This window comes from Saccopteryx bilineata, chromosome 4 (genome assembly GCF_036850765.1).
Source record: "Saccopteryx bilineata isolate mSacBil1 chromosome 4, mSacBil1_pri_phased_curated, whole genome shotgun sequence".
Taxonomy (NCBI): domain Eukaryota; kingdom Metazoa; phylum Chordata; class Mammalia; order Chiroptera; family Emballonuridae; genus Saccopteryx; species Saccopteryx bilineata.
This window is the reverse complement of record NC_089493.1, coordinates 154,129,391-154,155,523: the sequence shown is the minus strand read 5'-3', so window position 1 is coordinate 154,155,523 and position 26,133 is coordinate 154,129,391. Positions and strand designations below refer to the sequence as shown.

The 26,133-nt window shown below is 43.4% G+C and overlaps 1 protein-coding gene across 12 annotated transcripts in view; it reads left to right on the top strand.

Moving 5' to 3' along the window:
- Nucleotides 1-26,133, top strand: part of TRRAP (transformation/transcription domain associated protein) — a 144,525-nt gene that overhangs the window by 67,970 nt on the left and 50,422 nt on the right. For 9 of the 12 annotated variants that reach the window (XM_066272264.1, XM_066272254.1, XM_066272262.1 and 6 more), the window contains exons 27-44: nucleotides 2-163; nucleotides 2,082-2,178; nucleotides 5,632-5,753; nucleotides 6,071-6,241; nucleotides 9,702-9,770; nucleotides 12,232-12,285; nucleotides 12,405-12,425; nucleotides 14,062-14,181; nucleotides 14,424-14,543; nucleotides 14,940-15,104; nucleotides 15,194-15,375; nucleotides 15,940-16,138; nucleotides 16,659-16,787; nucleotides 20,067-20,333; nucleotides 22,829-23,035; nucleotides 23,830-23,988; nucleotides 24,081-24,215; nucleotides 25,464-25,574. In XM_066272264.1, coding sequence (XP_066128361.1) covers nucleotides 2-163; nucleotides 2,082-2,178; nucleotides 5,632-5,753; nucleotides 6,071-6,241; nucleotides 9,702-9,770; nucleotides 12,232-12,285; nucleotides 12,405-12,425; nucleotides 14,062-14,181; nucleotides 14,424-14,543; nucleotides 14,940-15,104; nucleotides 15,194-15,375; nucleotides 15,940-16,138; nucleotides 16,659-16,787; nucleotides 20,067-20,333; nucleotides 22,829-23,035; nucleotides 23,830-23,988; nucleotides 24,081-24,215; nucleotides 25,464-25,574 — 2,490 coding nt within the window. The remainder of the gene's footprint in view (nucleotide 1; nucleotides 164-2,081; nucleotides 2,179-5,631; nucleotides 5,754-6,070; nucleotides 6,242-9,701; nucleotides 9,771-12,231; nucleotides 12,286-12,404; nucleotides 12,426-14,061; nucleotides 14,182-14,423; nucleotides 14,544-14,939; nucleotides 15,105-15,193; nucleotides 15,376-15,939; nucleotides 16,139-16,658; nucleotides 16,788-20,066; nucleotides 20,334-22,828; nucleotides 23,036-23,829; nucleotides 23,989-24,080; nucleotides 24,216-25,463; nucleotides 25,575-26,133) is intronic. The other 3 variants (XM_066272267.1, XM_066272266.1, XM_066272265.1) reach the window with 1 other exon arrangement.

The window sequence follows — 26,133 nt, the reverse complement described above, 5'->3', positions numbered from 1 at the left end:
GGTCCTCCAGGATATGGTCCCTCCTAAGAAGCATTTGCTGAGACACCAGCCTGCCAATGCGCAGATCGGCCTGATGGAGGGAAACACATTCTGTACCACATTGCAGCCCAGGCTCTTCACAATGGATCTTAACGTGGTGGAGCATAAGGTGTTCTACACAGAGGTAGGGGGGTGGTGGTGTGCGTGGTGTGGATGGTGATGACATGTGTCTGGTAGCCTGTTTTTGTGTGTGAAGCCTGGTCAGGCAGCATTCAGAGAAGGCCTCCAAGGTGTCACCTGAGCCCTTCAGACTCTGTTGCCCTCTTCAGGGAGCCTTGCTCTTGGACCTTTGGGTTGTAATCTGGAGCTAAGACTACCATCTACTCTAGTTGCTGTCCCATCAGCTGGTGCCTAGAATAAGATGGCATAGAGCAAGCACTAGCTTATTGACTTTATTCGTCACTGAAACGCTATATGCTGTTGAGAAGTCACTTCACACGGGTGCCCTCTGTAGCTTTGGCACCTTGAAGTCACAGAAACTGAGCCCGAGAGTCTGCGATATACCCGAGGCCACACATGGCAGCTGTAGACCTTGGATGGGACCACGACTCATTTTAGAGCTGGGTTCTCCTCTTGTTCAGTGGAATTGACTCGCCTCTTGACTGGAGATAAATGGGCAGAAGCAGGTGGCATCTTATAAGTATTTGTCACTGTAAACTTCCCAGTGTGTGGTTATACCAGACAGTAATAAACAGAAGTTAAACTTTAGGTACAGTCAAATTATAAGCATTAAATCTTAGAATATAGTTATGGTCTGGTGACCAGCCCCAATTTGAAGTTTCTATCATACTCCTGGAGGCATTGTCAGGTAAATGCAGTAAAAGTCCTAAGGGAGCAGATTCATCGTGATCCATACTTAATTTAAATTTTCAGTTATGAAAATTTATGTCTTTTTTTTTTTTTAAGTCCTGTATGTTTTCTTTGACATAGAGTCTTTTGACCATGTGGTCTAGCTTTGATCTTTATACCACATGTCCCTTGTGTAAGAGTCATCACTTATAAGACTTTATTGAAGGCCCAGCAGAATCACTGGAGAGTGGGAGGACAGCTTCCCTAGTGCTTCCAGGGGCAGGTGCATTTTGTCCTGCATGGAATATTCCTCACTAAGCTTTAGACCAGAATCTGGTAGTGTTCAATAAGCCTTGGGGAATGGATGGTTTTCTAAGTGTATATCAGTGTGCTAGCTGCAATAATGTGCGAGGATCTTCTGAAAAGGAGACTCGTGAGTCTTTTCTCTGGTGACTCAGGTTCAGGAGGTTTAGGTCAGACCTGGGAATCTGCCTTCCGAGAGCTTCCCAGGGAATTCTGGTCTATGGTTATGTTTGGAACTCTGATTTATATTGTAGTTCCCTAGACATAGATATAGGTGTTTATGTCTGTGTATGTGTACATACGCGCACCTCTTCCTTGGGGAGTGGGCTAGAATGGTGGCTTGAAGTGCTATTCAGATATATTCTTTTATACTGTTTTAAATTTTTTTCTAGGTGGGAATCTTTAAGGAAATAAATGGTATAGTTTATACCATTTTTCAAGTATGGAAATAAAATGGGGAAGTAAAACACCATATAATATATTTTAGATATTAAATCTATAAATACGTACTGGTATGGTAAAATGTCAGAAGGATCTTCGCTGGAATCTTATTCCAAGTGACTTTCAACTTCCTCTTTGCTTTTCTGTACTTGAAAAAAAAGAAAAGCATTACCACCAAATATTGGAACTATAGCACATTTGCTGAGCTCTGGCCCAAGACATTGGGAAGCAGTTCTGAACAAGGCAATGTACCTGCCATTGTGAAATCTGCAGTTAGATGAAGTGGTATTAGTGGGTGAGAAAGTGTAAGAATTTATTTCACTAATGAGGTTGTCTGAGTTTGCTTTAGAATAAGAAAGCTCAGTCACATTTTGATGCTTTTTTAGGATTTGAGTTTAGTTTGTCAATTGTTAATTGTGTTATAGGATGTGTGGAAGATGCTGTATTCTTTTATCTGCAAGGTTATGACTTTAAGAGCAGGCTAAATTAAATTGCTTAATCTTTTGCAGCTCTTGAATTTGTGTGAGGCTGAAGATTCAGCTTTAACAAAGCTGCCCTGTTATAAAAGCCTTCCTTCACTCGTGCCTTTGCGAATTGCCGCACTAAGTAAGTTCATATAACCCTGAGACAAGTTCCTGGGGACAAATTGAAAGTGGACAGTGGTCCTTTTTTTTGGTTGTGTAATATTTTTGCTTTTTATGTTGTTTTTAAGGTGGGATAAAAAAACTATGCATATTTCTGTAAAAAAACCCCTGCATAGTTATCAAATTAGATAATGAGATGTCAATGCATTATATAGTTTGTTAGGATTTAAATAAATTTTTACTTTTTAGTAAACTGGATGTTATAATAAACTATAGTTCTGGCCCTGGCCGGTTGGCTCAGCGGTAGAGCGTCGGTCTGGCGTGCGGGGGACCCGGGTTCGATTCCCGGCCAGGGCACACAGGAGAAGCGTCCATTTGCTTCTCTACCCCCACCCCCTCCTTCCTCTCTGTCTCTCTCTTCCCCTCCTGCAGCCAAGGCTCCATTGGAGCAAAGATGGCCCGGGCGCTGGGGATGGCTCCTTGGCCTCTGCCCCAGGCGCTAGAGTGGCTCTGGTCGCGGCAGAGCGACGCCCCGGAGGGGCAGAGCATTGCCCCCTGGTGGGCAGAGCATCGCCCCTGGTGGGCGTGCCGGGTGGAACCCGGTCGGGCGCATGCGGGAGTCTGTCTGACTGTCTCTTCCCGTTTCCAGCTTCAGAAAAATACAAAAAAAATAAAAAATAAAAAATAAACTATAGTTCTCTTTTGACTCTAATATTCTGGTTTAAGAGAGTTATCATACCATTCGTATATTGCCTTTTTCATCCAACTCAGAGTAAGATGTGACCACCTTGGTGGACTATGCTATGATTCAGAAGCGTTTGAGAATACTGTCTCTAGGTTTTCAGAATGTCAGTTATCAGTGTTCAGCACAGGAATATTGCTAAATTTAGGAATATATACTGGATCAGTACTCACCCTTGACCTTAGAAACAGTCATTTCCCTGTTTTTGATAAGTAAAATACCCAATAAGGTTTTTGTTTTTGTTTTTTTTACTTGATTTTGTCTCTCTATCCCTTTACTAAAATATTGTCAGACTCCTTGAATTTGCTGTAGGGAAACTGAGACAAAGCCCATGATAGCCAGACTTGCGAGTGGGGCTGGAGTCTTAGAGACATAGCAAGCCAGAGTGAGGGAGGTGCCGAGCTGGCCCATCTGCCAGCTTCTCACTTCTGCTGGCGTGTTTCTGGGGGGTGGCCAATTCTTATTAGCAAATAAGGGCATTCATCTTGCTAGAGTGTTATCTGTTAACTAACGTTGAATTGAGGTGTGTTCCCTATTTTTTTTTTAATTTTTTTATTTTTTGCATTTTTCTTAAGCTGGAAATGGGGAGAGACAGTCAGACAGACTCCTGCATGCGCCCGACCGGGATCCACCCGGCACGCCCACCAGGGGGCGATGCTCTGCCCATCCTGGGCGTCGCCATGTTGCAACCAGAGCCACTCTAGCACCTGAGGCAGAGGCCACAGAGCCATCCCCAGGGCCCGGGCCATCTTTGCTCCAATGGAGCCTTGGCTGCGGGAGGGGAAGAGAGAGACAGAGAGGAAGGCGCGGCAGAGGAGTGGAGAAGCAAATGGGGGCTTCTCCTTTGTGCCCTGGCCGGAATCGAACCCGGGTCCTCCGCACGCTAGGCCGACGCTCTACCGCTGAGCCAACCGGCCAGGGCCGTGTTCCCTATTTTAAGAATAGTTATATACTGCTCACAAAAATTATGGGGCCCTGGCCGGTTGGCTCAGCAGTAGAGTGTCAGCCTGGCGTGTGGAAGTCCCTGGTTCAATTCCTGGCCAGGGTGCACAGGAGAAGTGCCCATCTCCTTCTCCACCCTTCCCCATTTCCCTCTCTTTCTCTCTTCCCCTTCCGCAGCCAAGGCTCCATTGGAGCAAAGTTGGCCTGGGTGTTGAGGATGGCTCCATGGCCTCTGCCTCAGACTCTAGAATGACTCTGATTGCATTGGAGCAATGTCCCAGAGGGACTGAACATCGCCTCCTGGTGGGCATGTCAGGTGGATCCCTGTCAGGTGCATGCAGGAGTCTGTCTGCTCCCCACTCCCTTCTCACTTGGGAAAAAGTACAAAAAAAAAAAAAAAAAAAAAAGAACCAGACAACTTTTACGTATATAAACTGAGTTAGAAACTAGAAAGTCCACAAGAAATATTTATAAATGGCATGAAATTCTTAAAGAACAGTTTTATTTTATTTTTTTAAGTATTCAATTTTCAGAGGAGAGAGAGAGAGAGAGAGAAGGGAAGGGGGAGGGTCAGGAAGCATCAACTCCCACATGTGTCCTGACCAGGCAAGCCCAGGGTTTCAAACCGGCAACCTCAGCATTCCAATTGGATGCTTTATCCCACTGCACCACCACAGGTCAGGCATGGCATGAAATTCTTAAAGAAAAATTATGAGGCCCTGGCCGGTTGGCTCAGCGGTAGAGCGTCGGTCTAGCGTGCGGAGGACCCGGGTTCGATTCCCGGCCAGGACACACAGGAGAAGCGCCTATTTGCTTCTCCACCCCTCTGCCGCGCCTTCCTCTCTGTCTCTCTCTTCCCCTCCTGCAGCCAAGGCTCCATTGGAGCAAAGATGGCCCGGGCGCTGGGGATGGCTCTGTGGCCTCTGAGCCACTCAGGCACTAGAGTGGCTCTGGTCGCAACATGGTGACGCCCAGGACGGGCAGAGCATCGCCCCCTGGTGGGCAGAGCGTCGCCCCATGGTGGGTGTGCCGGGTGGATCCCGGTCGGGCGCATGTGGGAGTCTGTCTGACTTTCTCTCCCTGTTTCCAGCTTCAGAAAAATGAAAAAAAAAAAAAAAAATTATGAGATCAGGGAATGTGCAGATTCTCCAGTACTTTCAGCATTTTGTATAGTACATTTTCACCAATGAAATAAAAGTTGGTTTTGCATCTCATTTGCATAATTGAACAACTTTCTTTGACTTGTTTGCTTTTCTGATGTTCTTGTATAATAAACAAAATCAAATGCTTTTTTCTTATAGCTTTATATTTATTTTGAAATGTTCCCTACTTATTTTGAGCAGTATATTTTCAAAACCTTAGGGGAAAAAAAATTCCCTTAACTTCCCAAATTGGGAGGAGGCTGCCTGGATAGACATGAATAGTGGAGAAAAGCTGGGCTTTGTGTGTGTTTCTTTCATCACTTTAGTACAAGGCTGTGCCCTCTGCATGTACTCAGCGTGCTTCTGCCCGTAGGGCAGCAGTGTCATTGGGGGCCCCCTTTGTTCCCTCCTCTGCCCTTCCTCCTGTCTGGACAGTGTAAGATGTATCGTGGCCTTTCCGGCAGGCTGCTGACCACACTCTTAGGTAATATGAGTAGACTACACTGTGTCTTTTTGTCTTTCTTGAGGTCAGATAGTAGGAAAAAGGTTTAATGGTGCATAGTTTTTGTTGGTTAGAGTCTTTCATGAGCAAGGAAATTGTGTAATTTTCAAATTAGTAATGAGATTGTATTGATATTTCTCCCTAAAGATGCTCTTGCTGCCTGCAATTACCTTCCTCAGTCCAGAGAGAAGATCATTGCTGCACTTTTCAAAGCACTGAATTCCACGAATGGTGAGCTGCAGGAAGCTGGCGAGGCCTGCATGAGGAAGGTGAGCGAGTGTGTGTGTGAACTCTGCCTTAAGAGTCTGTTCACCTGGTCTGTGGGCCTGAAATTCTGCCTGTGGTTAACATAAACTGGCTTGTAGTAATGTCTCTACCTGTTCCGTAGTCATACTGAACCTTTTAAAATATTAAACACTAATGACTAGTTTTCTTAATTCATCATTAAATTCTGGAATATGTGTGTTTAATATTCCATTTTCCCAAGGAAAACAGGAACTTGCTGCTAGAGTTACATATGAGTTTCAAACTGTTATAAAGTGTATGCTGTTATCTGTTTTCATTTGCAATCTTTTTTTTACAATAGTTTTTAGAAGGTGCTACCATAGAAGTAGATCAAATCCATACACATATGCGACCTTTGCTGATGATGCTGGGGGATTATCGAAGCTTGACACTGAATGTTGTGAATCGTCTGACTTCGGTTACCAGACTGTTCCCAAACTCCTTCAATGACAAATTTTGTGATCAGATGATGGTGAGCCAAATGCTTGTAAACATACTTTATAATAAACCTCAAGTTTTGAATTATTTATTTACAAGATTTTTATTTAATTTTTATATGTTTATTTTTAAAACTTTAAAAATTTTTATTATAATTATTATGTTAGTTTCAGGTGCACACCCCAGTGGTTAGACATTATATAACTTAGTGATCATTCTGATAAATCTCACACCCATCTGACACCATACATAGTTATAATATTAGAATACACTTGATTGTATTCCCTGTACTGTACTTTTACATGCCCATGACTATTCTGTAACAAGTAATTTGTATTTCTCAATCCCTTCACCTTTTCACCCATTTGCCAATGCCCCTCTTATCTGGCAACTATCAAAATGTTCTCTGTATCTATAAGTCTGTTTCTGTTCTGCTTGTTCATTTCTTTTGTTTTTTAGATTCAGGTGTTGATAGATACATATTTTTTGCCATTTTATTCATATTTTTAATCTTTTTTTTCCCCTTCTTAATGAAGACTCTTTAACATTTAATATAATACTGATTTGGTGGTGATGAACTCCTGTAGCTTTTTTCTTGCCTGAGAAGTTCTTTATATGTTCTTCAATTCTAAATGATAGTTTTGCTGTATAGAGTAATCTTAGTTGTAGGTCCTTGCTTTTCATCACTTTAACTATTTCCTGCCAGTCCCTTCTGGCCTACAGTGTTTCTGTTGAGAAATCAGCTGACAGTCTTACAGGAGCTTCCTTGCAGGTAACCAACTGCTTTTCTCTTGCTGCTTTTAAGATTCTCTCTTTGTCTTTAACCTTTTGCATTTTAATTATGCATCTTGGTGTGGACCTCTTTGGGTTCATCTTATTTAGGACTCTGTGCTTCCTGGACTTGTATGTCTGTTTCCTTCACCAGGTTAGGGAAGTTTTCTGTTATTTTTTCTTTTCTTTTCTTTTTTTTTTTTTTTTGTATTTTTCTGAAGCTGGAAATGGGGAGAGACAGTCAGACAGACTCCTGCATGCGCCCGACCGGGATCCACCCGGCACGCCCACCAGGGGTGATGCTCTGCCCACCAGGGGGCGATGCTCTGCCCACCAGGGGGCGATGCTCTGCCCCTCCAGGGGGTCGCTCTGCCGCGACCAGAGCCACTCTAGCGCCTGGGGCAGAGGCCAAGGAGCCATCCCCAGCGCCCGGGCCATCTTTGCTCCAATGGAGCCTCGCTGCAGGAGGGGAAGAGAGAGACAGAGAGGAAGGAGGGGGGGAGGTGGAGAAGCAAATGGGCGCTTCTCCTATGTGCCCTGGCTGGGAATCGAACCCGGGTCCCCCGCATGCCAGGCCGACGCTCTACCACTGAGCCAACCGGCCAGGGCCTGTCATTATTTTTTCAAGTAGGTTTTCAATTTTTTGCTCTCTCTCTTCTCTCTCTTGCACCTCCATGATGCGAATGTTGGTGTGCTTGAAGTTGTCCCAGAGGCTGCTTATACTACCTTTATTTTTTTGGATTCTTTTTTGTTGTTCTGGTTAGGTGTTTCTTTTTGAATTCTTTTTTGTTCTTGTTCTGATTAGGTGTTTCTTGTTTTCTTATATTCCAAATCACTGATTGATTCTCAGCATCATTGCTCTATTGTTGATTCCCTATAAATTATTTTTAATTAGTGTATCTTTCATTTCTGACTGGTTCTTTTTTTTATGGTTTCTATATCTTTTCTCATACTGTTGAAGTTCTTACTAAGTTCCTTGAGCATCAGCATGAGTTCAAAACACTGGTATGCTTTGGAGGTCAACAGCTCAAGACTTTAGCATAATTGTTAAGAGAGATGATACTTCCCTATGTAGAGTGGGCATTTGTGGGGACAACCCTGGAAATTTTCCTTTCTTAAAATTCGAACTGCTTGACGTTTGGTCTTTAAGTTTCTTATATGGTTAGTTGTTTTGGATATCTCCTTATTGAACTGGACATGAATTTTATATTCCAATTAGTATTCTTTTTTTTTCTTTGAAGAATCTAAAAGCAGAATGATGTTGCTGGCCATTTTTTGCACCTTTAGTTTTTGTTACTTTTATGCCTGGTATAAATAGCTATTCTAATAATAGTTTGTTTTTTTTTTAACAGAGGCAAAGATAGATAGGGACAGACAGACAGGAACGGAGAGAGATGAGAAGCATCAATCATCAGTTTCTCGTTGCGCGTTGCGACTTCTTAGTTTTTCATTTGCTTTCTCACATGTGCCTTGACCGTGGGCCTTCAGCAGACCGAGTAACCCCCTGCTGGAGCCAGCGACCTTGGGTCCAAGCTGGTGAGCTCTTTGCTCAAGCCAGATGAGCCCGCGCTCAAGCTGGCGACCTCGGGGTCTCAAACCTGGGTCCTTCCGCATCCCAGTCCGTCGCTCTATCCACTGCGCCACCACCTGGTCAGGCCTAATAATAGTTTTTATAAAAACATACTGTGATTTCCTTTAAGGAATTATACTAGTAAAACATTGTTAACTTAGTATACTTAGTTTCTTGAAGAAATGTATGTTGTTTTAGTGTTTCTCAAAGTGTTTGTTGGAACATTGGCCCTACAAGATACAGGTTTTTAATGAAAAAACCTCCATTTGTAGGTAGTTTGGGGAAGCACAAGTTACTGTATTCTCCTCTTGAAGTTTCACATTAAAGGCTCACAGAAGAGTGTTGCAATGTATTTAAACCATCTGTCCCCAAGTGATTTTACCATGAAGTCTTTTATAAGCAACTTGCTAATTTCCCATGTGGTGACAGTATGGATAATGAGGATTCCTCTGTTAATGTGGATGCTCTTGTGGTTTTAGCTGTGGGCTCTGAGCGCTCCTCTGCTGGGCTTGCTGGCACCATGGCGGGACCCTGACTGCCACATGCTCAAGTGAGGCCATAGTGGCTGTGGGTTCAGGGACTCTCCTCTTGTTCTGGCAGCAGAGTATAGTCTGTGCGGAATAATTGCCCTCGTTCTGCACAGAAGGGAGTTGCTGCCTATCTGCAGTAGTTTGCACAGCGTCTGACCCAGTGGGATCTGCTTGTTCTCACCAGCGCTTCCTCTGGGCCTACTTGGTGCTCTGTCCTCCCAGAGAAGCTGCCTTTCTGTTCTTGGTTCAGGGCCGTCGTTCCTCCTTCTCTGCCTGGGGTGCTTTTCCTTGTGCTCGGACACTGTGTGGCTCACCAGGGCTGTGACCTCTTGGTCAGCATCTAAAGCCAGTCCTGCTGTTCTTCCACAGGTCTTACCAGCGTTGTCCACACAGCATGCTCCTGTGTGCTTCACCTTCCCATTTATAGGGCATAAACAAATGCCACTTATTCTCATGACTAGTTGCATGGTTGGGCTATTTCAGTAATGGAAACACTGCCGTTCTCACATTAAATCTGATGGAAATGAATGATTATGTATGTGTTTTCACCTAAAAGCAGCGTTTTGGAATTAAAATGCTCCTGTTGTAAGGAAAAATGTCTAAGGATATATTTTTTTCAACAGCAACATCTGCGAAAGTGGATGGAAGTGGTGGTCCTCACCCACAAGGGGGGCCAGAGGAGCGACGGAAACGTGAGTGACTTGTTTGTTTCCGGGAAGGGCCACCCTGCTAGGCACTGCCGTTGTTACTGTTAGAATTGGAACAGTGCTTTTAATGAAAGTGCTAGTCAGAATCTAGTTTTCTATGATTATAGTTCATTTAAATTGTTAAATATACTTTATTAGCATTACATTTTTAAAAATTTCTCTTAATTGTTGAAACATTTTTTATGTTTCTTTAACTTCTCCCTTTGTACACGTTTAATATGACATTTTTGTTGATGAGAATTCTGGGAAGCTTGAAATACTAGTATTTCAGTTTTACCAGTTTTGCTGTGAAGTGTGTAAAGTGTTTTGCTAGACTGTTCTTGCACTGTGTTTGCATGGTGGTGCTCCTTCCTTTGGTCTCCATTGCTTTGTCGCCATTGCTCATCCAACCAAGTAGCGATTTCAGGACTTAAGCATTACATCAAGATAACAGATTTATGTTTTCTAGGTCTAAATCCCCCACCCCAGTTGTTCATCGAAAGTCAATATGGCCAGTACTTCAAAACACATATTTATATGTTTTGAGGGAAAACCACTTGTTATATCTTACTGAGTGTTCGATATTGGTCATTAAAGATTTTGTCTTAAAAATGAATGGTTTTTGCTGTTTTGAGTCTAATCTTACTTGTATGTTAATATTCTTTTAAAATATTTTTTAAGTTGATGCTTGTCCTGTCAGTGAGGTTGTGTTTCCTAAGTTCCTATTTCGCCCGGTGCCATTGTATCCTGATGAGGGTCCTGGGCTCGTCAGAGCATAATTAACGTGACTTTGTCTTCCTGTGCCTGTTTGTCGGGTGCTGTGTTTCATCATAACTTGATTTTTTTTTTTTTTGGCTTCATTATACTTTGTTTTGACCATTCAGTGTCAAGTGTTTATGTAATTCTTGTTTCTTGTTGCTTCTAAAGAGTGAACTAAGCAAAACTAAACCAAGATTTTTAACATTTTTAGGCTTGGTATACCATCTGTGACCTCTCATAAGGTTTGTTATTTATATAAACAGGAAAAGAGTGAGGGAGGCTCCATGGGGAGAGCAGAGTGTAAAGGCCTCACCTCTGGGGAGTAGGTGCACACGCTCTGCTCTCCTGCACACCTCTCATCTGCTAGGTATTTCCACTCTCAATTTTGTATTTGATTTTACAGTAAGCTGTTAGTTCTCTGAAACATACAGCCTTCCAGAATAAACATTAAAAATCCTCATGGGTAGATGATGACTTCTGTTAGATGAAAAAGATTCCATAAAGTTTTACAGCAAGTTATTTGTAAGGGTTGTGGCTGGGGGCAGTTTCACAGGGGATGGAGCGGTGGGTATCGGGAAGTCCTTGGGCTCCTGCTGAATGAAACATGTTGGTTGTTGGATGAGTGTATTCCCTGAGCAGCTGGGAACGCCCAGCTGTGTGAGGGAGGTTGCAGGTCTGAACCCAGGACATGGTGTGTGGGGTCCCCAGGCAGCATTGCCACGGCTCCATCAGCGCAGCCCAGGGCCTTGCCTTGCCTTCCTGCACTTGAGACCTGGTCGGTTTTTATGCAGGGTGTCCTGGATTGGAAGTGGGTCTTAGAAAGTAGTTTGCTTCTATTTGGTTAAATCCCCAAATAATACTGCCTTATTGAGAAACTGTAATTGAAGACATGTTAATTAGTTGACTAAAAATTAATAAAAGCCCCTTTGTAACGTTGGGCACCCCTGAAGATCAGAGATTTGAATATAATCATATTTAGGCACCCCTGAAGATCAGAGATTTGAATATAATCATATTTAGGCACCCCTGAAGATCAGAGATTTGAATATAATCATATTTAGGAAGGCATGTCTGTTTAGCATTGAACTTACAGGGCAGAACTCATGACTACCTGTTATGCCATGTGTGCACACACACATGCATACCCACACCTACACCCAGCGTGCATGCACATGTGCACATACATGCACACCTTTACTTGACAAGGTTGCTCATGTATCCAGTCGTGGCCTGTGGGTTCTTCTGAGTGTGGGACCTCAGACATGCCTAACTGATGGGGCTTAAGCCTTTTGGTACTCTTCTAGTGTTAGCTGGGAAAGAGGTTTTTAAAAATGTCTTAGTACTTTACTCAACAGCTTGAGGTATTCGCTTAAGCAAAATGATTATTTAAATGTATTTGCATACAACAGGATCTTATAGTTTATCCTGATAAGAATTTCAAAATTCCTGTCTTTTAAACTTTGATGTACAGAAGGAATACACTCTATTCGACACTATCAGAAGGGCTGTTTGACATCTGAAGGGTGTAAGGTGTTTCTTTTTTTTTAAATTTTAATTTTTGCTATTGAGCATTTATAAATTATTGTGTGCTTTATGATAATTGTGTCTTTACTGTCTTGTTTACCCCAATAACCCTTACTGTATATATGGGAATTTTTTATGTAAATAACATAAATAGAAAAAAGATGATTTTCCTCCCCATCCTCAGGAAAGCATTTCAGAGTGCGGGAGATGTTCCTTGTCTCCATTCTGTCAGTTTGAGGTGAGAACAACCTATTAAAAGTCAGTTTATGACTTGCAATGTGAAGAACAGTTTATATTTTCTTTTCTTTTCACCTTTTTGTTGCCTTTTTTCATGTTGTAATTTTTGTTTTGGTTCAGCCTGCCATGGAAGGGGTAGAGGTGAGAATTTCAGTGGAGACGCAGGCGGGGGTCGTGGTCGTACTTGGTTTTGCTGTGACTTGTGGTTCTGTGGTGGACAAGAGTGCATTGTGCCTTTGAGTGCAGTGAGCCGTATTGTCTGTCTGTGGCAGAGTCTTAGTATCATTGCTGTGAACTGTCCGGGTGCCACGCATGTTTTCTTTTAGGATGTTTTAAGCAAGATTCCAAGTTTGTTGGTTTTCTACATGTTAGAATTGCAGTATCTCAATATTTTAAGATTTCATTGGCTTTTGCTATCATAGTTTGTATGAGTTCATACATCTAACAACGTCTGATTAGGAAACTCCACGAAGAATGTATTATACTGCTAGAAATTGGGAGGGCTTATATAGTTATACTGACTGCCTCGTTTTAGAGCCCCATTGCTTCCCTGCACCAGCCCCATGCCTCTCTTGTTCACGCACACCACACTGACGTAGTCACAACACTGTGACTTTGGTAGTCCAACTCTGAGGTTTCCCTCTTCTGTAAAATGGAGATGATAATAATGTCATTCCTGTCTTCCTCTGGTTTTGTGAAGACCAAAAGATGTGTGACAGTGCTTTGAAAATGAAAAACCATAATATAAAAGGACCATTACTAGAATGTTATTTCAGGATAGAACTTACTCTGTTCCAAGACTTATAAGACACTGTAGACAAGAACTGGAGAGATGGCATGGAATTGACAATAGGCTGACTTGTCTCATTTCTTACCCACTTCACTGTTTTGCCTTTTGGTTTAAAGAGGCTTTTTGAGAAGTAGCTCCAACGCTGCTGGGATGTGGTCTCTCACGACTAGTGTTTATCATCACCATTTTACTGTGCTTAGAGTAGTGGACACCCTGTTGCACACCTTGCAGGGTGGTGCACCAGGGTGTCCTACCTTCCTGTGGTCATGGGGCATTCCCTTGAAGTGCAGACACAAAACTGAGGGAACAGAAACCAGCAAAAGGAAGTTGGAATGACACTCAGCGATTGGCCACTGAGCTGTTAGCACATTAAAAAAGTGCAAAATTCTTGGTGTTTCACATTTTTCAATATGGTTCATAAAGCAGTTGTCAACTTTATTTTTAGGCCTGGTTGACGAATAGTACCATTGTTAGTCATTTATTTACATTGATTTTTAATTTCCAGGGTAAATACTTAAGTACTTTTTGAGAATGTTATGCTAAATTTGGAGGACAAAATAAGTCTTTGCCTTCAGAGCTTAGTACATTGGGAAGACCCCATGATGTCACAGCAAACTGAGGGAATCCTAACACTGTCACAGCCACAGGCATGATCATACCCTCCTTCACCAGGGGCCAGCCTAGGCAGCCTGTCAGCTCACTTCCAGCACTTGTCAGTGACTGAGAAGACAGACAACACAGTCACGTCAGGTGTACAGTCAGCCCCCCTGCTCCTGAGATGCAGTCTGAAGGCCCAGGGCAGCTAATTTCTTTAGGCCATAGCTTTAATGTGGAATTGGTAAGCTGTGCTTTTTACATGTTAACTATTTGCTTCCGGTGGTTAGCCTTGGAATGCAGCTAGACCATAGTAGGGTCTGTAGTAATGTTGATATCTCTAGCTAGTGAAATTAATTGGCCTATTTTATAAATTCTGGTTTTCTTCATTAGGAAATGAAAATTTGTTCGGCAATTATAAACCTTTTTCATCTGATCCCAGCTGCACCTCAAACTCTGGTTAAGCCTCTGTTAGAGGTTGTGATGAAAACAGAACGGGCCATGTTGATTGAGGTAATGGTCAGACTCGGAGTTAATTCTCATTCTTCCTCCATCTGTTGCTTATACTATTTTCACTTTGTTATATTTTAGATGGATTAATCTAACAGTATAAAGAGCTTAGATGTTAATGTATCTTTGGGTTGTTAGCACATATGAACAATTATGAGGGAGAGGAATGTATACTCCTCCCACTGTTAGGTCAGTGGAACAAGGAAAGCCTCAGCCCTGAGATGTTTCTACCATGTGCCTTCTAGGCTGGCAGTCCCTTCAGAGAGCCTCTGATCAAGTTTCTGACGCGGCATCCCTCCCAGACAGTGGAGCTGTTCATGATGGAGGCGACGCTGAACGACCCGCAGTGGAGCAGGATGTTCATGGTCAGGGCGCGAGGAGCTGGCATTGGGGTCCCTGCAGATTTGTGTCAGCCAATGTCACCTCTTAAAGTCTGAACTTCTCTTTTCGTGGTTCAGTATCGGGCTTTCTTTTCACTAATATATTTGAATGTTAGAAGCTTCATTGTTGGGTAGATAAAGAGCTCAGGTCCAAGAATCCTTCTGTAAATTTTGGTGGTGGTAATAAATAAATGAGTCATAATTATAAAATGTGATTACTGGTTAAAAAAGCATTTTTAAAAAGAATGTTTATGATGTTTTTTTTTTTTAATTTTTTTAGCCTGCCTTGGGAGATTTAGAAAGATTCTTAGAGTTTATATTATCTAAAGCTTTTGTGATGATTTTTTAAAATTAGCTTAAAACAGCTTGTTTTGTTTTTAGAGTTTTTTAAAACACAAAGATGCCAGACCTCTGAGAGACGTGCTGGCAGCTAACCCCAACAGGTTCATCACCCTGTTGTTGCCCGGCGTCCCGCAGACCGCCGTGCGCCCTGGCTCACCCAGCACCAGCACCATGCGCCTGGACCTTCAGTTTCAGGCCATCAAGGTAGAACCCTTCTCTAGACACCTGAAACCTTGGACGCTCAGTTGAGACACGGAACCCTGTCAGTTTCCTAATTGTCTCTTCTTTGACAGATCATAAGTATTATAGTTAAAAACAACGACTCCTGGCTGGCCAATCAGCATTCTTTGGTGAGCCAGTTGAGACGTGTGTGGATCAGCGAAAGCTTTCAAGAAAGACACCGGAAGGAGAACTTGGCTGCCACAAACTGGAAGGAGCCCAAGCTGCTGGCCTTCTGTCTGCTGAACTACTGCAAGTAGGTGCACCTTTTATGTTTCTCACCATGTGACTCTTCCATCCAGTCAGCAGTCACTAGTTTGTGTAGAGCTGCGGTTCATTGGATATGTGTAGTCACATTTTTAGGAATGGACGATAGCTTAGCTGTTAAAAATTAGACAAGTCAGCCTGACCAGGTAGTGATGGAGGGTATAGAGTGTTGGACTGGGACACAAAGGACTCAGGTTTGAAACCCCAAGGTTGCCAGCTTGAGCATGAGGTCACTGGCTTGATCGTGAGATTATAGACATGACTCCATGGTCACTGGCTTGAGCAAGGGGTCACTAGCTCGGCTAGAGCATCCCCCCCGCCCTGTCAAGGTACATACAAAGAAAGTAATCAATGAGCAACTAAGGTACCACAAGAAGAAATTGATGTTTCTCATCTTTCTTCTTCCCGTCTGTCGTTATCTGCCCCTCTCTCTGTCCACCCCCCTCCCCTCTCTCACTAAAAAAAAATTTTTTTTTAAATTAGACAAGTCAGAGGTAATACACAGTCATGAAGTTTGCCACAATTTAACCTGTTTTCTTATTCAATCCTTCAGAAGGAATTATGGAGATATAGAATTGCTGTTCCAGCTGCTCCGAGCCTTTACTGGTCGTTTTCTCTGCAACATGACATTTTTAAAAGAATACATGGAGGAAGAAATACCCAAAAATTACAGCATTGCTCAAAAGCGTGCTCTATTCTTTCATTTTGTGGATTTTAGTGACCCCAACTTCGGAGATGAACTGAAAGCCAAGGTGAGTCCCACTGTTGCGCAGAAGCAGCAGTGGGTGCATGAGCTATTTTTCGGGGAACCAAGTATCTCTGTTCTCCCGTATCTCTGTTGACATGTAACAGTGGCATGACTGCTAATGAGGAGAACACCATGTTGAGAAACATAAGGCAGGCCCAGCAGTGAACCAGTGTTGGAAAGTAGTTTGTTAGTTTCCTTCTTTTTACTCTTTTAAAAATTGACTTCTTGGTGACACTGGTTTATAAAATTATATAGGTTTCAGGTGTGGTTTCCTTGTTTATAGGAAATTACTTGTTTGAAGTGAGAAGAGTGAACTGAGCTGACATCTCTTTTCCTCAAGTTTTTAACTGCCCTTTCTAGTTGATCATTTGAATAAAGTTAAGATTGTCAGTTGCACCCTTGATTGACTTCTAACTTTGTGGGTTACAATCTGACTGAACTAGTAGGCCTGCCCACCTTATTAAAAAAATAAAGAGCATGGCTTTGTTTTCCTACTCCATTATTGTAAATTTTTTTTTTTTTAGGTTCTGCAGCATATCTTGAATCCTGCTTTCTTATACAGCTTTGAGAAGGGGGAAGGAGAGCAGCTCTTAGGACCTCCCAATCCAGAAGGCGACAACCCAGAAAGCATCACCAGTGTGTTTATAACCAAGGTGGCTGACTAGCAGTGCATTGGCTTGAGAAGTAACTTGGCAGATGTGTGTGTGTGTGTGTGTGTTTATGTATGTGTATATTTGAGTTGAGTGTGATGGGTTCATTGAAATAAGCTCATCTCCCTAAGGCTTTTATTTTTTATGGTGTGTAGCAGAGTATTACACAGTAATCTCTTATTTATGGAGGCATATGTTGTAGAACCCCTGGTGGGTGCCTGAAACCGCAGATAGTACTGCAACTGTATATCTACTGTTAGTCCTGTTCATACACTACCTATGGTAAAGTTTAATTTATATATTAGACACAGTAAGAGATTAACAGCAATAATAAAACAGAACAGTTACAACAATATGCTAAAATCAAAATTATGTGAATGTGGTCTCTTGCTCTCAAATTCTCTTACTGCACTGTGCTCATCCTTCTTGTGCTTGCTCCTGGATCTATGAGACCACTGTCCCTGCTTGCACTAAATGGCTTGGTGTCATTCATTTCAGGAGCTTCCTCATGAAGTCTTTGCTTAGGCTCAGTGCTTTCTGGAACAACACGTTTTCTGTTTGTGTTTTCTACCCACAAATTTAATGCATTTTCCATCTTCAGTAAGTACTTACACATATGCACTGTGGCCATTACTTTTGCATGAGGTGTAACATCAAAACTAGCACGATTTTCTTTTGCCTTCTTTAGAATTTCACAGATAGAAGACTCGTGCTTTCTGAAGATCTTAGCAATCTCAGCATACAGTTTTTTTTCTTTCCTTGCCAAGTTGAGAATGTTTACCTTCTTACTGAAAGAAAGCACTTTGTGCCCTCTCTGAGGCATGTCCACATTGCCAGCATCACTGCTCCTGCACTTTGGGGCTGTCACTAAGTAAAGCAATGGTGACTTGATACCAGCAGTGCGCTACCGGACAGCTAATCTGATGACTGAGACGGCCACTGAGCACAGAGGGTGGGGAGCGTACAGTGTGGACACAGGTGGTTCCTGTGCTATGTGGGGTGCAGGGTGGCAAGAGGGGTTATCATGCTCCTCAGAATGGCATGCAGTTTAAATTTATGAATGATTTCTGGAATTTTCCATTCAGTATTTTTGAACCATAGACTGTGTGTAACAAACCGGGGAAAGTGAAACCATGAGGGAGTGATGGTGGACACTACTGTGTTATAATTCTTATTAGTGAGTTTTTAAAGGCAGCCTCATTTTGGTATGAATGAACTTTTCTATGTTAATAGATCCCAGTGAGAAATGTAGATCTCAGTGGAAATTCAGGTATCAAAGTTATTTGTAAAAAAACCCAATTGCTGGTCAGTAGAGTTTTGATGGTTTGTTTTTACCTTTAGCTTTGCAGAGGTGATTTAGACTGTATACAGTTGCTGCCCTGACTCTTTGTTGCCAACTTAATAAAACATTTTTGTGATAGGATGATGTCTGAACTTAGCTTAGGTTTTAAGATCTTTGCATTTTTATGGTAGTATTTCTAGTTTGCACTAAGGAGTTTTTTCTTCTTTTTCCAAGTGAGAGGAGGGGAGACAGACTCCCGCATGTGCCCCAACTGGGATCTACCCAGCAACCCTTGTCAGGGGCTGATGCTCTGCCCATCTGGGGCCATTCTCAAAACAGAGCTATTTTTAGCACCTGATGCCAAGGCTCCACGGAGCCATTCTTAGCGCTGGGGCCCATGTGCTCGAATCAGTTGCTAACTATGGGAGGGAAAGAGTGAGGGGTGGTGGGAGGGGAAGGAGTGGAGAAGTAGATAGGTGCTTCTCCTGTGTGCCCTGACCGGGAATCGAACCTGGGACATCTACACCCTGGGCCGATGCTCTACCACTGAGCCAACCGGCCAGAGCCTGCACTAAAAAGGTATTTTTTATTTTTCTGTTCCTCTGAGCAGTGCCTGCCCTATGTTTTTCACAAAGCCTGGGTTGGCTGTCCTCTGAAGGTTGGGCTGTTGTGTTTGCCTTGAGGCTGTCAGATTGAGTGCTTCAGACAGGAGTTGTTTGTTGGAGTGCCGTGAGTGACAGGCGTTACACATTAACGCTTTGAAAGGGTATAGTTTTTTACCCGTTCCTGTGCCTGTTCCATTTGGGGTCCAGGCAGAATGGATTATTGTTCCTGATGGCAGGTGACTGGTCCTCACATAGTCTTTGTTCCTTCCTGCAGTTTTGAGCCCATTCCACTCTCCCAAAGGAATTAGTGCTGATCCCAAGAGGTTATTTTTGGTCTCCACACTGTCTTGGCACAGTGGAGGAGTTGGGATTGTGAATGTTGGGTGAGGATACGGCACTGGGCAGGCTGGAGCCCAGGAAGGGTCTGCAGTGAACCTGGGGGAGGAGGAGGAGGACTTAGGGGCTATAGGGCCCTGGTAAAGACAGTTAGGAAGGAGGGTTTCAGTCTTTCCAGGTGTTCTGGTAGACCAGTAAGTAGATACAACTCTTAGCTGAATTGGATGATGCAATTAGAAAAGTAGTCCCCAACCCCCAGGCCGTGGACCAGTATCGGTCCGTGGGCCATTTGGTACTGGTCTGCAGAGAAAGAATAAATAACTTACATTATTTCCATTTTATTTATATTTAAGTCTGAATGATGTTTTATTTTTAAAAAATGACCAGATTCCCTCTGTTACATTCGTCTTAAGACTCACTCTTGACCCTTGTCTCGGTCACGTGATACATTTATCCGTCCTACCCTAAAGGCTGGTCTGTGAAAATATTTTCTGACATTAAACCGGTCCGTGGCCCAAAAAAGGTTGGGGACCACTGAATTAGAATACTTGATTAGTAGAGACATGAAGAAGATCCTCAAAGAGTGTATTTTTCCCCTCTGTCCATCAAACACATAAAAACCTATTAGATACTTTATTACAAAGAACAATAAAAGTAGAGACCCCCCCCCCCGCCCCGTAACGTTTTCTGATCCTAATAATGAAAAATAAGTACAGGATAATTAATAGTTGACCAGGAAAAAAAAATCTCAGTTATTTGGAAATGAAGAAACTGAGTCCTAAATCACCTTCTATCAAAGAGGAAGTCTTTATTTTCCACAGCAAGCCAGTTTACCCACTGCAATCTGACTGTAAGCCTACCCCCTTTTTTTACAGTGTTAAAATAAATTCAGTGAGTTTCTAATCCATATGTATTAAAGGAAACTTGATATAACATTATGGGGTCCCTCCTTATAAAACAATATAGATAGGTGTGTGTGTTTATCTCGAAGGTTTTAAACTTGAATAAATTTTAGTAGGTAACCCAGAAGTGCATTCCTTTCTGCTATCTCTCCCGCAGATCCTGGACCCAGAGAAGCAGGCAGACATGCTGGACTCCCTGAGGATTTACCTGCTGCAGTACGCCACGCTGCTGGTGGAGCACGCCCCCCACCACATTCATGACAACAATAAGAACCGTAACAGCAAGCTGCGCCGCCTCATGACCTTTGCCTGGCCCTGCCTGCTTTCCAAGGCCTGCGTTGACCCAGCTTGCAAATATAGCGGGCACTTACTTCTGGCACACATTATTGCCAAATTTGCAATACATAAGAAAATTGTCCTTCAAGTACGTTGTGAGGCTCCCTCTTCTTCAAGCAGCGTATGCTGCTCCTGTACCATCGTGACTTCCCTTTTCTTTTTTTCTTTTTCGTTTAGGTGAGAGGAGGGGAGGTAGTGAGGCAGACTTCTGCATGCACCCCAACTGGGATTTACCTGGAAACCCCATCTTGGGCTGAAGCTTGAGATTCGAGCTATTTTTAGTGCTTGAGGCTGCTGCGCTCCAATGGAGCTATCCTCAGTGCATGGGCCACCCTTGAACCAGTCGATCCACTGGCTGCGGAGGGGAAGGGAAAAGAAACAGATGGTCACTTCTCATGTGTGCCCTGACCAGGAATCGAACCTGGGACGTCCATATGACAGGCTGACGCTCTATTCACTATGCCACTGTCCAGGGTCTCCCGACCTCCCCTTTTCTGTGGTCTTTTCCTGGCCATTCAGGATGCTCCTTTCTGCCATCCTGCGTATCCAGACACCTCCCCTAATTATTCATGCCCCTTCCTCCCCAGTCCTGCTCTGCTCCTTTCTCTGCAGCCTTCCTTTGGTAACAACAGAACATCTCCTTTGTTCACCTCATGCTCCTCCACCCGTTGCATTCTATTCTGGCTTCCAGTTCTTTCCATTGAAAATGTTTTGGTCAAGTGCCCCAGCCCATTCCTTTGCTGTGGACAGTGGGCACTTTTTAATCCTCATTGATAAGCTCTGCTGTGCTGATGGTCTTCAGCATGCTTTGCCTGAGCCTCTCCATGGCTTAGGCTTGGATGTCTGGCAGCCCTGGGTTGAGTTGCTTCTTCACTCAGGAGTCCCATGACCTTGAGTGTGTAGGTCACTGTCTCTGTGTAAGAAGTTAATGTAATAATTGACTTGAGTGCTCAGCCTCTCTTTCCCATTAAGCTTTTGGTAAGTAATCACTCTTACTTTGTGAGATCGCTCTTTGTTTCCCTCTGACCATTCCCTCCTGTGAATGTCTATAACATTAAACTCCAGGTCTTGATAAAGCTGGTGGCCTCTCAGACATCACTTCCCACAGGCACTTGAGACATATAAACAGTCTCTGTGATAGCACTGCTCCCCCTAGTCATCCATCCGGAGACCTGAAGGCCATCTGTGACACCTCTTGTTCTCCCTAGCATTGAGGCATGGGCAGGTCCTGTTGATGGCCAACACCTTTCTATCCCTCCACCCTCAGTATCATCGGGTGGGCTTGGGTTTCCCCTGAACTTGTTTCCTCCCCTCCCCTCCCCTCCCCTCCCCTCCCCTCCCCTCCCCTCCCCTCCCCCCGTTTTCTCTCTCTCTCCCTCTCTCTTTCTTTCTTTTTTTCTTTCTTAGCAAGAGCGACAGAGAGATGAGAAGCATCAGCTTGTAGTTGTGCTCCTTTAGTTGTTCACTGATTGCTTTCTCATACATGCCTTGACAGGGACGGGGGCCTCCATTTGAGCCAGTGACCCCTTGCTCAAGCCAGAGACCTTGGGCTGAAGCCAGCTACCGTAGGGTCATGTCTGTGATCCCATGCTCAAGGGATCCTGTACTCAAGCTGGTGAGCTCGTGCTCAAGCCGGTGACCTTGCAGTTTTGAACCTGTGTCCTCAGGTCTATAATCTGTCCACTACGCCACCACCTGCTAAGGCCCCGTGAATTTCCTACATAAGTATTTAACCACTCACTTGAACTATTGTAAGATTGCCTCTAATCATGGCCATCTCACTCTAATTTTACTACTGTGGCAGAGTGAAATGATTTGTATATCTTGACTAACATCCAACGAGTCATTAGACATTGATGTCTGCAAGGAGCTAGATCTCATTAGTCTTGGTGTACTCCACCCTAGCAAGGCATGGGACACGTAATAGGTGCTCAGTACCGTATTTCCCCAGGTATAAGAAGCACCCTAATTTTGGGGCCTGAAAAAAAAAGTATTAAAGTTATTGAACTCAAGTTTTATTCATCATAAAATTCATATAACTCCTCATCACTGTCAAAACTCTCATCCATTACCTTTTCCTCATCTGTGTCTGATGACGAATCACTGTCTTCAACTGTGCAAAAAACAATCTTGAAAAAGCAGGAAATGCAAGTAAAAAAATTATACCCACCACTATATAAGGTGCACCCAGTTTTGAGACTCCAAATTTTTTGAAAAAATGTGTGTCTTATACATGGGAAAATATAAATACTAAAATGAATGTAGTCATTAAGGAAAATTTAAAGAGAAAGCAACTATGTTGTTTCCTGAGGAATTTTTTTTTTAATGTTCTATTGATTTTAGAGAGGAAGGGAGGGAGCTGGAGAGAGACGGGAACATCTGTTCCTGTATCTGCCCTGGCCAGGGACCCACCTGGCAACCTCTGTGCTTCGGGACAATGTACTAACCAACCGAGCTATCTGGCCAGGACGAGGAATTTTGTAAAAATTGTAAAAAAGTATACTTTGGTTTTAAGAGATTGTTTTTAATTTGTTTTTAAAGCCTTCATTCTCATCTTAGGTTAAGACTTCCTGTCCTCTTTAGGTTTTTCACAGTCTCCTCAAGGCCCATGCGATGGAAGCACGAGCCATCGTCAGGCAAGCGATGGCCATTTTGACTCCGGCAGTGCCAGCTAGAATGGAGGATGGGCACCAGATGCTAACCCACTGGACCAGGAAGATCATTGTGGAGGAGGGACACACGGTTCCACAGCTGGTTCATATTTTGCATTTGATAGTGCAGCATTTTAAGGTACAAAGTGTGATGCATTTTCAAGCATTTACTTTAGACTTGTCTGTTTTTCAGTTTCTGCAATAATAGGGTGTTTATTCATCTTTCAGTAAAGGTATTTCAGGTCCATTGGTGTGTTTGTCTTTATCAACATGGAAATTGCGAGAATGTCAAGTGTATTCTTTCTGTCTAGACTACATTTTTCTTATAAATACTCAGTTAACAGTAAATACGGATGAATTGTTACCTCATTTTGGTCACTTGGCTTAAACAGTTCTTTTTGCTGGATCTCCTCTCTAGAGCCAAATTGAACAAAGGTAAATAGTGTAATATGTAGCATTTCTTATAGATTTTGAGTAGAGGTAGAAGGAATTAGTGGTAGCGACTGTAATGTTCTTCTATAGACAGCCCTTTTCGAATCAAGGATTTGCTTCTGGGCACAGCGAAACTCATGTTAGCAAGTGGTGAGTTTATTACCACTAGTAAGTTAGCAAGTACCACAAGTCTAGTTAGCAAACTAGACTTGTTTGCCTAAAGAGAATTAATGTTTCAACATTTTTTTAAAGATGGTATTAAAATATTAGGAATACACTATTGTATTGGAACTCAGCCTGGGAACAGGGAGGTTGTACACCCATAAGATAATGAGAGTTTTCTTACAAAATTTATGGTTCAGAATTCTTGAGCAGGAAGTTAGCTTATGTGAGTATTTTGGGGGCTGAAGCAGGTTGTGTATGTGCATATGTGTATATATGTGCGTGTATCCTGGGGTCATAGTGCACTGTCCCTGGTGTGACACAAGCTCGTGTCCACAGGTGTATTACCCAGTACGGCACCACTTGGTACAGCACATGGTCAGTGCCATGCAGAGGTTGGGCTTCACACCCAGCGTCACCATTGAGCAGAGAAGGCTGGCTGTGGACCTGTCAGAAGTTGTCATCAAGTGGGAACTGCAAAGGATCAAGGACCAGCAGGTAGAGATGTTGACCCTCTTGTTTTATCCCTGATTGTATTCCTTATCCTTCTCTGTAGAAATCAGTAAAATCAAATGTGTTTGTTTTTTAAGCCGGATTCAGACGTGGATGCAAATTCCAGTGGAGAAGGAGTCAATTCTGTCTCATCTTCCATTAAAAGAGGCTTGTCGGTGGATTCTGCCCAGGAAGTGAAACGCTTTAGGACAGCCACGGGAGCAATCAGTGCAGTAAGAGCGCGTGCACATGCAATGTGCACTTCTTCCTACAGGCTCCGCCCTCCTTGTGGGGATTTGTTCACTTCACAAACCCTGAACGTGGGTTAAGTGCCCAGTGCGGCACCAGAAAGATGGCGGGGAAAGGCCGCACTGGACAGAGACATCCGGGGGCGTGCTGCTCACCAAGGTGCTCTCCCAAGTTACCAAACACATTTTCCTTTGTGTCACTTAACACCAGTACAGTGCTGATGGTAATAGTTAATGACTTGCAGAAAGGCATCAAAGACAAACCCTTTGAGGCAAGAAAATTGCTTGAGAACGTGCACCCATGTTGTATTCCATTTTTAAAAAGCCTGTCCAGTTTTATTTGAAGGGCAGCTGGGTGCAAGAGAGCCCTGGGGGGGGGTGTGCTCACTGGCTCTTCCAATCCTCTGTACCTGCAGAGGATGTGCCTCCTGCATTCACCCTGCGCTCACACAGGGAACCTGTTTGTTTCCTTCTCTCCACACATCTGGGCAAGAGCAAGTCCTGCAGCCCAGCACCACACCCATCCGCCTCCCTCAGCCCTGTGTTGTGGTGCCAGCAGGTGCCTGTTGCCTCTCCCTGGGCTTGCTGGCACTGCCTTTACTTCCACTCACTCTGTCCACATTGCTCTCTTCATTGTACCTTTCATAAAGCAGAGAGCTGGAAAACTTTTTTTTCCCTAAATTTAAGCCAGGGAAGCTGGGTAAAGGGTCCATGGAGCCTCTGTCCTATCTTTACAACTTCTTGTGAATATTATAGTCATTTCAAATAAAAACTTTAAAGAACGAAGATAGATTGGCTTTTCCCTGAGCAGGCCTCCCCGTTTGGCCTCCAGTGCCTGTGTGACCTGCCCCTGATGGCTGTCATGCCATGCGCTTGCTCGCGCCGCTCCAGCCACATGGGCCTCTCATCTCAGACATGCCCTGGTCTGTGCTCACCTAGGACTGCGCTGCTGCCCTTGCTGCTCGCCAGCACGGTCCTCTCCTCCTGGCTGGCTTTTCCTCAGTCTGAGAGCTGCCTTGGTAGCATCCTTTCAGTTCCTGGGCCATGCTCCTTCCAATCTTGAGCATGTGACCAGTTACTTTCTTTGTGGCTGCTTTACTACCTGTTTTGTGGACACCATGCCTGCCTTTGGTGACCCCAGTGCCCAGAATGTTATCTGCCCTGTTAGCAGGCTTCGCGAGTCAGTGCCACACACTGGAATGCATTGTTGAGAAGGCTCTTCTTGCTCTGTAGGTGTTTGGGAGGAGCCAGTCGCTGCCGGGAGCGGACTCCCTCCTCACCAAACCCATTGATAAGCAGCACACGGACACCGTGGTGAACTTCCTCATCCGAGTGGCTTGTCAGGTACGGGTTCTGAATTCCTCATGTTAGACTGCTAGGTGAACTCGAGACTGGTATCAGACAGTTTACTCAAAAAAGAAATAGCCAAACCAGTGTCTGACAGCTAGTTCTATCACTTCCATACTGAATTTCATGACATTCTAATAATTCTGAAATTGGCTTTATCTAATAATTCATATAATTTTTAATAAATATTTTTTTCTTTTTAGTTGTGATAATGTAGTGGTGTATCATAATTAATGGAATCGTGGTATTGGTAAAACTTGGAGATTCAGTGATCTTAGGCAAATTGTTTAACTTTCAAGTTTCATAGCTCATAAAATAGTTGGTATGGTCCCACACAACATTTAGCAGTTACAGCGCTTTTACAGATTGTGTTCATTTACCATTCACGTGAATATACTTTTTCATGGAGTTACTGGGATTCTATTTCTGAAACTTTTCATTTTTATATTTCAAAAATACCTTGTAAATGAAGTTTTTCCTAAGTGGTTTTTTTAAAATTTGGGAATCTTAAGTTTTTATACAAAATAGTTGTGTCTTGCAATACTGTTGAGGCTTT